We start from the raw sequence: 16,042 nt of genomic DNA, 5'->3' as shown, positions 1-16,042 counted from the left end.
GGAATTTACTAAAGAATATAAAGTTTTTGATTGAATCCATAGTTAGAGATCTCATGGGCAAAAAAAATTTTCCAAATTATAGGCTAATTGGGTCAGGGGAATATTAGTGGATAAAATTTTCTCCATAATCTTATATTATTTCGCACACAAGAGTAAAGGGTCAGGTGTACCTTGACATTCTCTTGGTTTCCCTGGCGCCTTGAAAACCAAGGGGAGGCCCGGTTAATTCTGCGGCGAAGGCTATGCGCCAACAGGGGCTTAGTGCCGCCTCCAATTCCTGCAGCAGCGGCTCCGCTCCTGGTCACATCCCGCCTTCGGGACTTCGGGGCGGGGGTCAGGGTGGCGACAGTGAGGCAGGAGCCGGCCTGGGAGTGTCAGCGGAAAGCCGGGCAGCGAACCGGCCAGTCGGGGCGCGGGGAAGTCCGGCCGCGAGGGGCGGGCAGAAGCGCGGCCGGGGGCGGGGCTGGCGGGCGCGGGAAGCGCGAGGGGCAGCGGTGCGGCGTTCAGGGGGCGGCCGCAGCCCCGCCCCGCCCCGCCGCATCCTGCCCGGTAGTCCCGCAACGTCCTGCCCGCGCGTCTTCGTCGCCTCTCGGCGTCTCGGAGTTCTCTGGTGCTCCGCGCGCAGCTATGGCTCAGCACTTCTCCCTGGCCGCCTGCGACGTGGTCGGCTTCGACCTGGACCACACTCTGTGTCGCTACAACCTGCCTGAGAGCGCCCGGGTGAGTGGCGCGGGCTGCTGGGGCGCACGGCGTGCAGTCTTCATGGCGGCTGGGGCTCGAGTTTCCTCCCGGCTTAGGCGGCGGTGAGCGTCGCCGGGGCCCTGCAGCCGCCGCGCCTTTGCGCAGAACTCGGCCTCCCACGGCGAGGCGGGGCGGAAGGAAGTGTGCATTCCCCCATCCCCGCCCGTGCTGTGGGTACCGGCTTATTTAGCCCAGCCCTTAGCCAAGTTTGAGAGATGGGTAGGGAAGAAAAGGGGCGAAGGAGGGACAAGTCGTGCAAGACTGGGCTAGGGAAACGGTTCCTGGGTCAGAGGAAGGGTGGGGCTAGGGCAACTCGGGGTGTCCATTGCGTATCCCCAGCCTTGGAACTTCTCAGCAAATCGTTCTGGCCACCAGCAGAGCGCCGATACAGCTACCTGGTTAACGACTTGTATTTTCTTTGGCTGCGTTTTTCTTTTGCACGTCCATGAGACCGCCTGTCAGTTTTTAAACACTGCAGTCCGGGAGAAATTGTGTGGTGTATTGGAAGACTAACCGAAAAGTCATTAACATGTTAGCCCTAATTTTGCCTTTTGCCAAGAGAAGGAAATAAATTTTGCTCACCTGTTGCGTGCTCCATGCACCTTGAGTAAGGTCTAATCCTGACAACAGCCTGGGTCCTCACTGCTCTTAGGGAGGGAGGGGGAAGTGGGGTGTGTATGATTCCACACCTGTACCCTGAAGTGAATTGTTCTTCCTCCCCCATTCCTTTGGTTTCACAAGGAAACTAATTTTTAAAAATTAACTTTTTTTTTTTTTAGTCAAATATGTAAGTATCCAAGCGAAATAAGCTGGTTATGGTAGTCAAAGCGAGGACTCTGGACTGCAGACAGAGGGCACCAGCTCCTCTGTTCCTAGCTCTATGACCTTGGGCAAGTTCCTTAACCCGTGTCTATTCTCAGTTTCCCTATCTGTAAAATGGGGCTAATAATTGGATTTGCCTGGAAAGGTTGTTGAAAGGATTAAAAGGGTAAAGGATGTATAATGCTTAGAGCTGTGTTGGACACATACAAGTGTTTGCTTTTATAGTCACCACTCATATCATTCCCCAGCCTGACCACTTATGAATAGAGCTCCTGGCCGCTGGTGCTGGCATCAGCCAGGGCTGCTCCTCAGTATGGTGAGGTCAGTGCTCCAATCAGCAGTTCAGGTACCCCTCAAAGGTCAAAACAGTGAATTACTCATGTTCTCTATGTACAGATGGTGGAAAAAAAGAAGTGTACTGTTCCTTCTGTTATACTTTCCTGCTTTCCTGCTGTACAGGTGCTTCCTTAGTCATGCAGAGAGTTGAGGAGACTTTACTTCTTGATCCTTGGCCACTGGTTCCTCTAGGTCTTTGACTCATATTTTCCTTCCCTTTGCCTTTCACATCTTCTCCTGATTAACATTTTCTTGCATTTCCTCCCTAGTCACCTTCATCTGAAGGAAATATTGTTAAAACCATTATCATTAGAGCCAATTTTGTGCATGAGTGAGCATAAAATTTCAGAATACAGGATCGTTAAAAGACAAGAGTTCTTTGCTATAAACCTCGAATATAAGTGATATTTAAAGGTTGAAAACATTAACCTAGTGCGTTTTATGTCCTGTTTGGTTCAGAAATCTTTCATTAAGTACCAACAATGTGCTGAGCACCATAATAGAGTTAGGGATACAGAGATAACACAGGTCTTCAGGTGGCCTTGTAATGGGTAAAGGTGTTGAAAGGTTAGTTCTGGTCCCCTGTGCTGAGGGCAGCATTGCCTGGTCCTTGCTGCTGACTGACTGTTACCTGTGCCTGGGGCCCTCCTCCCTTCATCACACAAACTCCTCAGCTGGCAGGTCTCATCTTAAGTAGCCTGGCCCCCTAAAGTTTACCTTTCTGTCCCTATCCCATCTGCAGTTTTCCATAAAAACCTTAATTTCTCACAGTACTTACCCACTGCATTAAATTTTCCTGTTTACTTGCTGGAATCTTTCCCTAGATCCTAGAGCCATGACCCCTTGACATCAGTATCTGTGACAGTTTATTGTGTGTTCTGTGTGCCAAGCTGACTGCGTGCACGCACGGGATTCAATAAATAATTGTGGAACAGTTGCATAAATAATAGGTATTTTAGTAACTGAAAATAGCACTAACAGCCAGTATTCTAATAAGCATTCTGCTATATAAACTGGTTTGACCCTTACAACCATGTGAGTTAGATGTTATTATCATCATTTAGAGATGAGGACACTGAGTCACAGAAAGGATGAGTAGCTTATCCAGGGTCACCCAGCAAGGTGGTCCAGCTGGCAGGTCTCTGCTACCTCCCACCAGGCTTTATGTGTGCTGCAAATCCCAGAGGAGAGTCCATGGAGTGAGTGATGCTTGGGTCCCAGCACAGGAGTTACAAGTGGCAGGTGAGGAGGCAGAGAGGAGCATTTCTGGCAGAGGAAGTATGGCCAGTGCAAGGACCTAAAGGTGAGAAACAGCGCCTGGATCTGCTGGGTGTTAAGCGGAAGGTGGGGCGTTGCAGGAGAAGATGCCGGAGATGGCAGTGGCGCTGCATCATGGATCACTGCGCGTGCCTCTCATATCAGTCTCATAGGCATTTAGTTAAGTGCAGAGTGTCGTGCAAACGTGAAACTGGGTGCGTTGCCTCACCGGGGGCCTCAGGAAAAGCATCGTAGAAATGATGACACCTGTGCTGTCCTGGAATTGCTGACTCAGGAGTGTTTGGACCCAGGCAGTTAACTTAAATGTGCGGCTGGGAGAGTGCGCGCACGCCCCTCCTCAAGCGCAGCTGTGCTCAACTCCTGCCAGCATTTGCCGTGGGCGTAGGTAAAGGCTCAGTCTTGTCAGATCTAATTCTCTCAAGACAAATTAGAAATCTAAGCTTGTATGAGAAGTCTTTCAATTTTTAAACGCCAGCTCATTTTCGAACACAGCAGGATTATAGGGTTGCCAGATGTAGCAAAGAAAAATACAGGACACCGGTTCAATTTGAATTTCAAATAAAAAAAATATTTTTAGTGTATGGGTGTTCCAGATATTTCATGGGATAAGCTCATACTATAAAATTATCTGTTGTTTAGCCGAAAATCAAATTGAGCTGGGTGTTTCATATTTTATCTGGCAGCCTTCAGTGGGAACCAAATATAATTTGTGGTCTGCGTAGGACCCACAGGGCACCAGTTTGCACCCGCTGTGGATTGTGTGTGGTTATTAGTCAGGTGAGACTGTTGAGAAAGTAAGTGGCAGTTAAGGCTGGGAGAGCAAGGGGGTGGGTGGTGGAGGCCCTGTGCCATGAAGGCTTCTGTGGTGACTCAACATAATTTGAGGAAGAGCTTCAAGGACCAAGGCCTTGGGACTAGAAGAGGGACTTTTTTTTTTTTTTTTTCCAGTATGCGGGCCTCTCACTGTTGTGGCCTCTCTCACTGTTTTGGCCTCTCTCACTGTGGATCACAGGCTCCAGACGCACAGGCTCAGCGGCCATGGCTCACGGGCCCAGCCACTCCGCGGCATGTGGGATCTTCCCGGACCGGGGCACGAACCCGTGTCCCCTGCATCGGCAGGTGGACTCTCAGCCACTGTGCCACCAGGGAAACCCCAAGAAGAGGGCTTTCAAAGGCACAGATTCCCTGCTTTTCTCAGCACCTCTGTTCTCTGCTCCTCTTTACACATTGACCCCATTCTCTCCTATTACAGAACCATCTCCTTGGAGAGGTAAGGAACACAGCTCTGGACGCCCCTGGTGGCATCCCTGCTAGAAAGGGCCCTTTCTCTTGGGAAGGAATCTGACCTCATTGGAATCACATGCCCATATGTTAATCAGTATTGCCAAGGGATGAGACACTCCAGTTGTCCAAGGTTGAATAAATACTTTGACCAGAGGCAAGTCTGATGGTGTGCAGTAACCATTGGTAGCTTGAAACTGGCCATGGTGGGGGTAACTATACCATGGAAATGAGCAAATGCTACAAGTCAGGACCTTTTTTTTTTTTTTAACCAGCGCCTGACTGATAATAATAGCAATACTTAAATTGAATTTACTTGTATGCCATGCACTGCTCTAAGCATCTGAGGATTTTCATTAACATGGGATTTACATCTCTTAATCCCAGGGCACTGGTACCTTGCAGGCAGGATCATGATGTGTATTTTTTGTTGTCCGTAGTACTTTGTACCTGAGTGACTAACCCCAATCCCCAACTTCAGCTGTGTGCCCACCTGGACTTGGATTGCCCTCTCCCCGCTGGATTCACCCAGCTAACTGCTCCATCTTGCAGGTGTCAGTGTGTACATCACCTCCTCAGGGAGGCCTTCTCCTACAACTCTTTTTTTTTTTTTTTTTTTGCGGTATGTGGGCCTCTCACCGTTGTGGCCTCTCCCGTTGCGGAGCACAGGCTCCGGACGTGCAGGCTCAGCGGCCATGGTTCACGGGCCTAGCCGCTCCGCGGCATGTGGGATCTTCCCAGACCGGGGCACGAACCCATGTCCCCCGCATCGGCAGGTGGACTCTCAACCACTGCGCCACCAGGGAAGCCCTCCTACAACTCTTGCTGTATCTATTCTCGCTTCCCCCTTGTGCCATTCCAATGCTGTCAAGTGCTGTCTCAGTGTGTCTCCTTGGACACTCTTCAGTCTCAGAAAACCTGTCATTTTGTTGTTGTTGAGAATGAAAAGATCTGTCAGCCATCAGCAGAGCATTTATCTTTGTGCTTGCTTCCAGAGGCTTCCTTTTTCCTGTTTCCTTTGCTTTTCTTATGGTGGGGAAAAAAAGATACTCACTTTGTCTGATGGAGGCACCATGATTCCTTCTTTAGATTACCTGCCTGGTCCCTATGTGTATTTCTCTTTGAGACTCCCCTGTGTCAGATGACAAAACTAAAATAAGGTAGTAAGTCATGAGTTTGACGTCCTTCCTCTGGAGGAGATAATCCACAGATTGGGAGAGTGCAGTGCCCCACAAGCAGTGGAGTACTCTCCCCCAGAGATTTTGGGCAAGACCGTGTTTTATAGAGTGTTAGAAGAGGCACCACAGAAATAGGGCATGATTGGCTAAGAGGTCAGGGATTCCCTGATAGGCACTTTAGGTCCTGTTTTCTAGGGTGAGGTAAGCGAGCTAAAGCTGACGTGGAGGATTGTGATTGGTGTATGTTAGGTCTCCTTGACAGGGGTTTTGTGTAAGCGCACACTGTCTTAGGTTTAGATTTGTGACCAGAGCTGGGCCAGTGGGGTGGCCTCCATTTTGTGGGGCCCAGTGTATGAATTAGCATTATCAGCCGCCATGGGGCCTTTCTAGCAAGGGTGGATGGAAGATGGATGTGATGATAGAGTGGTCATTATGTTTATCCTCTGGAGAGCTGTTAAATCAGTTTACAAAGCTTTGTCAAGTCTTAATGATCTCCAGCCCATTAGGCTCTGGGAGTAAGATTAATAATTGTCCTTGGTGGTATAATTGTATACTGATGGAATAAAAAAGACACAGCAGCTCCCTGGGGCTCTCAGGAGTGGGTAAATTGCTTGGGACGGAGTGTTAACCTGCAGAGCTTCACAATTACAGATACTACAGATTCCCTCCCACCTGTCTCATGACTGATGCCATTAGGTTTTCAGGTCTGTGAAGCTAAGAATGAATAGTGAATTTTACATTTAATCTGTCTTTTTTCCTTCTTTTTATTAACAGCTCATTTATAATAGCTTTGCTCAGTTCCTGGTCAAGGAGAAAGGGTATGACAAGGAATTGCTCACTGTGACTCCAGAGGACTGGGATTTCTGGTAAGCAGCTTTTTTAAGGTCAGCACATTCCTTCTGATTTTTAATTATTGTGGATAAAATGTTAATGCTTCCTCTTCTATGGAAACAAAGTGAAATGTGAAGTTGAGTCAAAGGACAAAATGCCTTCTGTATTAAAAAGTTTTACGTTTGATGAATTAAAGTCCTTTCTACTTTAAGACTTGTTTAAGTATGAAAATAAGCTAAGAGCATATGTGACTAATTTGAGTATTTTTACATGGTTTAAGTCTGTCGTTATTAAGAGTTTGAGAGGTTATTAAGAGCTGTCTAAAATTTACATCTTTTGTTAAAAAATTTTCTTTTATTGCCCTTCAAATACAGAACTGTAAGAAAAGAGGAAATCATCATGTTTTGAATAAGTGTCTGAATTGGGACATTTGTTTTTCTGTAATTGGGTAGATACCCCTATGTCTGAGACTCTGACTGCTTACTCCCTTCCTGGCTTAGGAGTCTCAACTTTCCAAGGCTTCCTTTGTCCTTTTTCCTCATTTAAACAATAAAACAAACAAAAGTCCTATTAAACCACTTTAAATTGTTCGGTTGAAAAATAATAGTAGTCCTGAAACGCATGAAAAATACATACAGAAATAATTCTAGAACAACAGAGTTCATCTGTTATACATTCTTCCAGTGTTTGGTTAGTCCTTTTTGATCTATCCCTTTTAGCAAATGAAGAAACAGAAATATTTTACTGTATGAAACCACCGACTCTGGAAATTATACTGTGAACCAAAGGAAATAATGTTTCTAAAGTACCCTGTCGTTTTCTTTTTAATTCCCTTGGTATTTGGTGGCCGTTTTACCTTCTTGCTTTTATTACTCATGATAATGAATCTGTACCCATTTTTCTTCCCAAATCCCGTAAGTGTTTTACCGTGAAGAACCCCAAACTTAGTATTTGACTTTGTTTTAGTGGTTTTCAATGGTATGCCCAGTCCAGAGGGCTCGTTCTTATAACCCGACCTCAATTGAGACAGATTCTAAAGAGTACAGAAAAGATTCTGGCCAAGATCTTAACTTGTAGAATACAAATGTGTGTTTGTGTGTGTGTTTTATTTAATGGAAAGCATTTGTACATTTTAACAGAGGCATACAATGGTGTTTATTCTTTGTTCTCTGTGAGTTTTTTTATTCCTCTTTTTAAAAGCTCAAAGATTTTAGACACTGAATATGCTGTCCTTGGTTTGCCCACATAACAGTTTTCTTTATGTACTTGCTCTGAGGAGGATATTTAATTTTAGAATTGATATTCTTACTTGTTTGATTAACATAGCATTCACTTGGGTGGGAGAGTCCTTTTTTAGCATTGTGATTTTTTTGAAAATATAAATTTTTATTTCTTGGGTTAGGTGACTGTGTGAATTGACTGGTAATCAGAATTTTCTATTTCAGTTGCAAGGGCTTGGCATTGGATCTGGAAGACGGGAACTTCATTAAACTAGCAGATAATGGCACCGTGCTCAGGTAATAAAATTTAGTTGTGAAGTCAAAACTTCACTCTTTCCAGGACATTTTATTACCATATAGCATTTGATAGTTAAGGTATGGGTTAAAGAAGATTATTACTTTAGTCAATCAGATGGCAGATTATCTATGTGCCTGCATGTCTATATGTGAATCATTTGAGCCATTTAAATATAAATCTGGAAGCATTAGATTGAAAGGTCTAATTCTTTAAATTTAGCTCATCAGAAATATTTTCAGGAAATACAGTAGAATGTTAATAAATTCCTTTATCTCTTTGACTACAGAGCCTGGGAATTATATTGTGCTAACCTGGAGTAAAATTGAAGCTGTCTTTATTAAGGAAGAAGGAGAGAATGGATGTTGGGTGGGGATTGGTGGTCTAGGCACACCTGTCTTTCTTCCCCCATTTATCCAAATTCGCCCCCATCATGCAGGACCCATGTTGTGTCTCAGCTCCTTCTGGAAGTGTTTCTAGATTGTTCCAACCTTCATAAGTATCTCCCCCCCCCCCCAAACTTAGTGCCGACTCCCTTTCCTTCCCTCCTCCTAGGCTGAGTCCAACACTTTGAGTATTAGTAAGAGTAGGGCAGGCAGTTGAGAAGCAGCTGCCATCGCTGCTCTTAGTCTTACAAAGGGTACCATGGAGTGAGCATCTATTTTTCCCCCGGTACTGACAGTACAGGCAGTTAACGTGGCTGTGCAGTTGTACGATTTATGCTTTATGCTGACGTGGTCAGAGTTCACGAAGAGGATGCTCAGCACAGGTTACCCCTTGTACACACTCTCCCTTTGGGTACATCATTCTTTTTGCACAGTACAGACTCACACTCTACCCCAGACCGGCCCCTAAGGTGTAGCTAGCTAGGCCAGGTGTGGTTCCACTTCTGATTATTTTATAATTCATTTGCATGTTTTTTCTCAGGCAGCTAGAGATAGAGTGTGTGTATTGATTTGTGTGTGTACACCACACACACACAATGCAGCTTTGACCATGACCTTAAATGCCACTTTCAGATTCTTACAGTGTACTTGGCTGTCTTCAATCATGGTTAAAAGAATAGAAAACATTCCAGTTTCGCTTCTTTCTTTTATTGTCACATCTGTCTGTTGGTCCCCACTCCCAAAACCCTTTTCCCAAGGTCTGACCGTCTCCATTCAAGTTCTGGCCAACCTGCAGCTTCTCTTGAATTTACAAGGTTATGTCATTGATGCCTGCTTTCAAACAATATAGTAGATTCCTTTTCTGATCGTATTTCTTGCTCAAGGTTCCCCCACCCTTACATGTAGTAGCTTTTATGTAAATATTAACTTGTTTATAAATATGATCCCGATTATGATTTTCCTCCATTTGCCCTTCTTATTTCATTTCCTTTTCCTTCATTTTGCTTTGCTACCACAATATAACACCAAGAGAAGACTAATAATACTCCCTAGCATTATAATTTCTCAAAGTAAACAATGTAAAATATCAACTGTTTCTCTACAGGGTAAGATTCTCTTAACCAGGGCCAACGGATGCAAAAGCAGTATTTCGAGTACAAAAAATAGCTACCTTCTTGTCTTCCTGTTCCAAGTTTTGCCCCATTTGTCTTGCTGTTTCCCATTGTGTTTTTAGCTCTGTGGTGTCCTTGAGTGGCATGTTCCTACCCCACCTTCACCTTCATAAGTCCCCTGTGCTCACAGCCGCCGGCCCGGGGTGCCAGGCACCTCCCTGCTCCCGCGGGCGTGACGCAGCTCGTGCTCTGACTGCTGCTCTTTCTCTCCTGCTGCCAGCCCAGCTTCCCACCCAGTCCCTGCAGTGTTTCCTCATTGTTCCAGTTAGGCTAATCTTATCTGCGTAGTTAATTGACAGCTTCTTAGGCAAGAAGTCGTCATATTTCTTCCAGAGAAATTGTGGTTTATAGTATTGGTCCAGGGCAACTGCCACAGCGTTGACCTCAGAGTGAGCTGCCCCTGATCACTTTGCTGGTTGATGGGTGACATGGAGAAGAATAAGAGCTGTCAAGAGAAATGCCGTATAGGACCCTAAATGGGGAAGTCATCCAGTTGAAAACCTTTTGTGTAAAAATCCTTTCATAGTATCAGGGTGAATTAACAATAACAAGGCTGGAGGAGGGGGTGTTCAGGAGAACCACTGATGAGTCACGTGCCTCATCTCCCCAAACCAGGGCAAGCCACGGCACAAAGATGCTGGCTCCAGAGGTGCTGGCGGAGGAGTACGGCAGGAAGGAGTGGAAGCACTTCACGCCAGACTCGGGAATGGCCTGCCGGTCAGGTATGGGTCATGTGTGGGGCAGCACTGCCATTCCCTCCCCTGTTGTTTTGGACCCTGAGCCTGGGACGTCAGGACACAAAGAAGACCCTCCTTGCACCCTGCTGGGCAGGACCCACAAAGGACCTGCTATGGTTTCATAGGAATAGGATGCATTTTTTCCCACGTGTCTGATCTTCTCTTTGGCAGTTGGTTCTGTTTTATTTAATGTTCTGTTGATTCACCTTTCTAGTTGCACTTGTTCTGGAGTAAAGAACAAGGAATAATACATTCCTTATTCTGTATTTTTATCAATTTGTTACATGCACAATCCTTACTTTTGTTTCTCTGTCCCCCACTTCTCCCCACATTACTCATCTCTCCTGTTTTCTAGAACTCTTTTCTTTACTGCCATTTCTAGTACCTTCTGCCTTTGTTTTTTTTCCCCCTTTATTCCAAGTGATTTTACACATTTTTCCAACTCTCTTTAAAGAGCTTCACCATGAGTAAACATGAAAAGATTTTTCAAAAATTATTTATAAACACAGATGTGCATAAATTAGTAAAGAATCATTAAAACATTATTATAAACAGATGGACCTTATTAAAAGTCCTGATTTTTAGTTTTTCATTCGTTCTAATTTTTTTTTGCCATTTTCTCCTGCACTACAGTTTTGAAATGCACCTATTTTCATTTAGAAAATGTAGTAACCGGAAAACAGTTGGAGTTATTCCTTATTACTGTTGTGTTTTTGTTTGTTACATTTGCTATCTTTTGGGTTTTTTTTTTTATATTATTATTGTAGTGAGATGAAAATGTCAGGAAATGTGTGTTATCTTGATAAAATAAGTTGATAAGAAAAACTGAGGTTTCACCTTGGGGTTAGGTATAGAATGCTTTCACACATCTCAACTCAGAATAGCTAGAAGTTAAATGGTTGGATTTCCTTTTTACTCAAGTGATAGGGAATGCCTGTTGTCTGTCCGGATGTAGGCAGTTGTAAATACACGTGAACAACACGGGTTTGAATTGCTCAGATACACTTATACGTGGATTCTTTTTCCATAGTAAATACTGCAGTGCTACACGATCCACAGTTCATGGAATCCGTGGGTGTGGAATTGCGGGTAAGGAGAGCTAACTATAAATTATACTCAGATTTTGGACTGCATGGAGGTCAGAGCCACGAACCTCCCCTCCCCACATTGTTCATGGGTTAACTATAAACTCTTTCCTTCTCCCAGAAAAGGTAGGCACCCAGCTAAGTGTTTTATTCTGACATCCATTCAGAAATCGGGAGTATTTTAAAGAAGTAAAGTATTTCCCAGCTACAAAAGAAAGCATTCACCCAACACGTCACGCCTGTTTACCCACTGCTCTGCCCACTAGAGAGCACTGCCTCCTAGAATCCAAAGCTTCCTTGTGGTGTGTAATTTACGCAGGATCAAAACTTCCTTGTGGTGCGTAATTTACGCAGGAGCGCTGCTCTGAGTATGGTCTTGGAGTTTATTTACTCCTAACTGGGCTGGTTAGGGAAGTGTTTCCACTCCAGGTGCCCAGTGATGGGGCTGTGACACATAATAGAAGCCTACTATTTCTGCAAAATAGTAAGAGAAAGCTAATGCCTTTGAAACATAACACATTTTTTCTTAATGTAGAGACATAAAAGAAGGAAAAAATGGCCTGTGATTCCAGTTAAACTTTGTTTATACTAAAAAAAAAATAATGGGAGCATATGATCAGGAAATGTAAATATTATAGAAAGAAGTAAAATGAAGAGTAATTATTTCCAACCCCTGTCCCCCACAATCCCCTTTGCCCGAAGCTTATTTTTTTAAGTATACAAAAAGGATCATACTTTTTCTGTACTTTGCTTTTTTTCATCTACATCTTAGAGATTCCGTCACAATAGCACAAAGACAGATGTACTTCATTCTTTTCGATGCAGGCATGCTCTGCCATCCAGGGCCTACATCATGATGTATTTCATCAGTGTCCTCACATTGGACATTTATGTTGTGAGCGGTTTTTAACCATTACAAACAAGCCTGCAGTGACGTTTTCATACATGTATAATTTGCACTTTTGTAAATATATCCAGGGTAAGTTTTTAGAAATATAGTTGCTCTACGGATATGTGGGTTTAAAATATTGCCAAATAAGGCCTTTATTTTCAGGAACTCCAATTGATTCTTTATGGGCTACTTCTTTCTACAATGAGTATGTTCGTGTTCAGAGTTCAGTAGAGAGTTGTAAAGTACAAATCCCTACCAGTGCACTTAGGGAATTTGAAGCATTGATGGACAAAGACATTTTATTGACAAGTTATTTGATAAGCACTTCTCACGTGGTTGCCTTGGCGTGAGTATGGTTTTTCTTACCAGCCAATTTCCAGAGAGCAAGTCCTTTTGATCTTTTTCTTCCCATACTGGTAGATTATGCAGAAACAGCTTGGTCTAGTGGAAATCACAAGGCGCTTGGAGCCAGACAGTCCTGGTTGATAGTAACTCAGTTACTTGCTGGTTAAAGTGATGTGGTCAATTACTAAGCCACTCTTAGCATCCCTTTCCTTATCTTTAAATGGAGATGATATCACTTGTCTGCAGGAGAAGTGGGAACTTACACTATCATGAATTGTTCTCTTCCCCTCAGTCATTCATATGCCTTTGTTCCTTCATCACTAAGAGTACACAGTTTTGCAAGGCTGAGGTGTTGGCAGTGGGTTTTGGTGGAACAGTTTTTCTGTGTGTAAAGCTTAATGATTATAGGACTCGATCTTGATTCAGAGGCTTGTTCTCTTGAACTAAATTCAGTAATCACCTCATTCCCAGTGAGCTGTCCGCCCTCTAAGGAGGTGGAGGGCCAAAGCTTTCATGAGCACAGTCTGTGAGTTTGATGTTGGGAGAGACATCGAGAGCAGCCTGGCACTGTTAACATGTCACAGCTGCACAAACCCTGTTATGTCCACGCGGTGGTCATCTAGCCCATTTTTGATAGTCGAGTGACATCAGCCCCTTGCCTTGAGGATGGAAGTCAATGAGTCCTTCTCATCCAACCCCTGAGCTATTTGATTAGATCCTCAACCAAGGCTCATAATCCGTATTTCAACTCATAAACTGAATTTCATCTATTAATGCCCACAAAAGGAGAAAAAGGGGAGGGGAAAAGCAAGGGTACAACGATGACACACCTCCTGCTCCCACAGTGCCCAAGACAGCTGGCTGTCTGGTTCAGGCAGGTCACTCTGGTGTCACAGGCCAAGAGGTTAGATACAGTGCAGGTTAGTGAGCCTTGGGAACCTGTGCCCACTGTCCTGGTCCCTGCGGCACTGGAGTGTTTGGTCTCATAGCATAGCAGTGTGGGCAGAAGCGTACGTGGAATAGCTTCTCCCTTTCCTCCAAATTCCCGCTTTTCCTCACGCTGACAAAGACATCTTAACCTTTCTTGGGAATGAAAATGAGTCTGAGATGTTCCCACAACAATTTCAGCTGTGAGAGAGTAAAAAACAGGAAGACTGTGCTAACCAAAATATTCTTAACTGAGGGAAAGGACATACAAACCTATGCAACCATTTTGTGAATTAACAGAACTTTGACTTTATTCCTTATATATCCTTAATAATTTGACATGAAGACGTGAGGGGCATTAAGTAGCATTTAAAGGGCTAGACATCTGGCCCTTGCAGAGAGTTTTCTCCTAATTCACCCGTGACACTTCTTCATTCCAAAATATAGTTGACTCTTGAACAACTCACGGGTTAGGGACACTTACCCTCGTGAAGTCAAAAATCTGAGTATAACTTTATGGTCGCCCTCCCTACCTGGGGTTCCTCCCCATCTGAGGTTCTGCGTCTGTGGATTCAGCCAACTGCAGATCACAGATCACGCACTGCTGTAGTATTTACTATTGAAAAATATACATGTATAAGTGGACTCATGCAGTTCAAACCCATGTTGCTCAAGGGTTGACAGTAATCCGCTCTATTTTTAGATCATTCATTCATTCAACAAACATTTATTGAGTGCCTGCAATATGCTGGACATTGTGCTTAGTGGACACTAAGGAACAAGGCAGCTGTGTTGCATAACCTCATACACAGCTTACAAATGGGAGGAGTGGGGACTCAGAATCAGGCAGTTACCCGTACTCTGCACAAGAGTAATTATGACCATTTGAAAAGTACTTTCTTAACATTAAACTGAAATCTGACTCCATGTATTGGTTCTGTTGGATTCCTCCTTGTACCGAGGGTTCTCTAGAGGACTCTGAGTTTACGTTCCCCCTCAGAGCAGAGCGGTTGCTCCTGATCGCAGTATGCGGGAGTGAGATAGGGAGTGAGATAGCTGTGAGGGTGTGACGTGGAAAGAACATCAGGAGCTGGATTCCACCGGGACTCCTGAGGAGAAGTGCAGAGAACACCTCTCAGAGCTGTCAGTCCAAGGGACAAGAGGCTGGGGCATTTGTTCACTGTCTCCTGACCCTGTTGACTGAGGCTTGCCATGTGGGCTCCAGAGGCTCTCAGAGAAAGGGAATGGCACAGGTGAGCTTGAGGTAGGATGCTGCTGTTTAGCACAGCTGTGTCTGGGATCAGCCACGGACCAAGGGGATGTGACATGGGTCCTCAAAAGTGTCTGCCCGGGCACAGCAGAGTCAAAAATGACATCGGTGCCAAGGAAGGGCTCAAGTGTAATTCTACCCTAGGGCCAAACAGGATTAATCAAATCCCTCTCCTCCCAGAGACCCTAGAGTGTGCCAGGCCTGTGCTTCCGAGTTTCTCTAAGATAAGCACACTGTGTCCTCACGTGATCTGATTTTTTTATTCTTCTCTTCACCCTGGCTGTTCTTAACATTGTACTGAAGTTTGTCTGAAATTGTATGAAGATTGAATGCGGGGCTCTAGGGAACCAGAGCACAGATTTGCAAAGGCACTATTGTGTGGAGCACTTCATGGTATTCCAGTGTCAGGTTGATGGTTTTGAAATTCAGTGACATTGATAATTTAAATTGTGACTTTTTCATAATCTGTTTCATATTTGGGATATGGTCTAATTTTCACATTTAAAAAAGTAAATATTTTTTAATAAAGTGCTTAACTATGGATATCCTTTTTTAACTTTCTTGTAGTAGCCTTGCAGCTGAAGCCTTCTTAAACAGGTGATGATAGGCTGTAGTGGAGTGATTCTGAATTGAAATAAAAGCCGCTTTAAGTAGCGAAACCAAAATCTAGTCTCTCTTCAGCCAAGTTTCTGTGTATGTCACATAAACGAGGCATCAATTTGTTCCCAGTTTAAATTTTTGTTCTTTTTAGGAAAATATTATTTTTATGATAACTACTTTGACCTGCCTGGAGCTCTTTTGTGTGCCAGAGTGGTGGACTCTTTAACAAAGGTGAGTGGGGACTCATTTTTTAGAAACTGTGCAGTGTATTTAGCTATAAATCAGAGGACTTAATTATATATGTCTTTTGAGTTGAGATTTTACTTAGTTTCCTCTTTGTGGTTTCAGAGGTGACTGAGGAGGAAAAACATAGAGAATTTGGTCAAAATATTTTTGGAAAATTAAATAGCGACCATCCCTTCTCCCTCCCCGACCCCACCAACGATAAACCTGTTCAGCAGCAGGGGGTGCGATAGTCTAGAAAAAGAAAATACCAAACCTGCATATGGGAAGAATATTTCTTGGTTTCATTAGCAGAATTTTTAAAAATAAATAAAAGAAGTTTAAGGAAATTCCATGTGTCCTTTTAAGCACTGTAAATAGTATAAAACCAGAAAAATGAGGTGAAATTTTTAAATTCATCATT

General features: G+C 44.0%; 1 protein-coding gene across 1 annotated transcript in view; it reads left to right on the top strand.

The window, feature by feature from the left end:
• The first annotated feature begins 625 nt into the window (after positions 1–625).
• NT5DC1 (5'-nucleotidase domain containing 1) overlaps positions 626–16,042 on the top strand; it is a 118,726-nt gene continuing 103,309 nt past the window's right edge. The window contains exons 1-5 of the mRNA XM_065889021.1: positions 626–720; positions 6,411–6,502; positions 7,913–7,984; positions 10,156–10,262; positions 15,548–15,627. Of these exons, the coding sequence (XP_065745093.1) occupies positions 628–720; positions 6,411–6,502; positions 7,913–7,984; positions 10,156–10,262; positions 15,548–15,627 (444 nt within the window). The 5' untranslated portion in view covers positions 626–627. The remainder of the gene's footprint in view (positions 721–6,410; positions 6,503–7,912; positions 7,985–10,155; positions 10,263–15,547; positions 15,628–16,042) is intronic.

The sequence above is a fragment of the Phocoena phocoena genome, chromosome 12 (genome assembly GCF_963924675.1).
Source record: "Phocoena phocoena chromosome 12, mPhoPho1.1, whole genome shotgun sequence".
NCBI classification, from domain to species: domain Eukaryota; kingdom Metazoa; phylum Chordata; class Mammalia; order Artiodactyla; family Phocoenidae; genus Phocoena; species Phocoena phocoena.
Note: the sequence above shows the minus strand (reverse complement) of the source record. Positions and strands in the feature narration are given on the sequence as shown.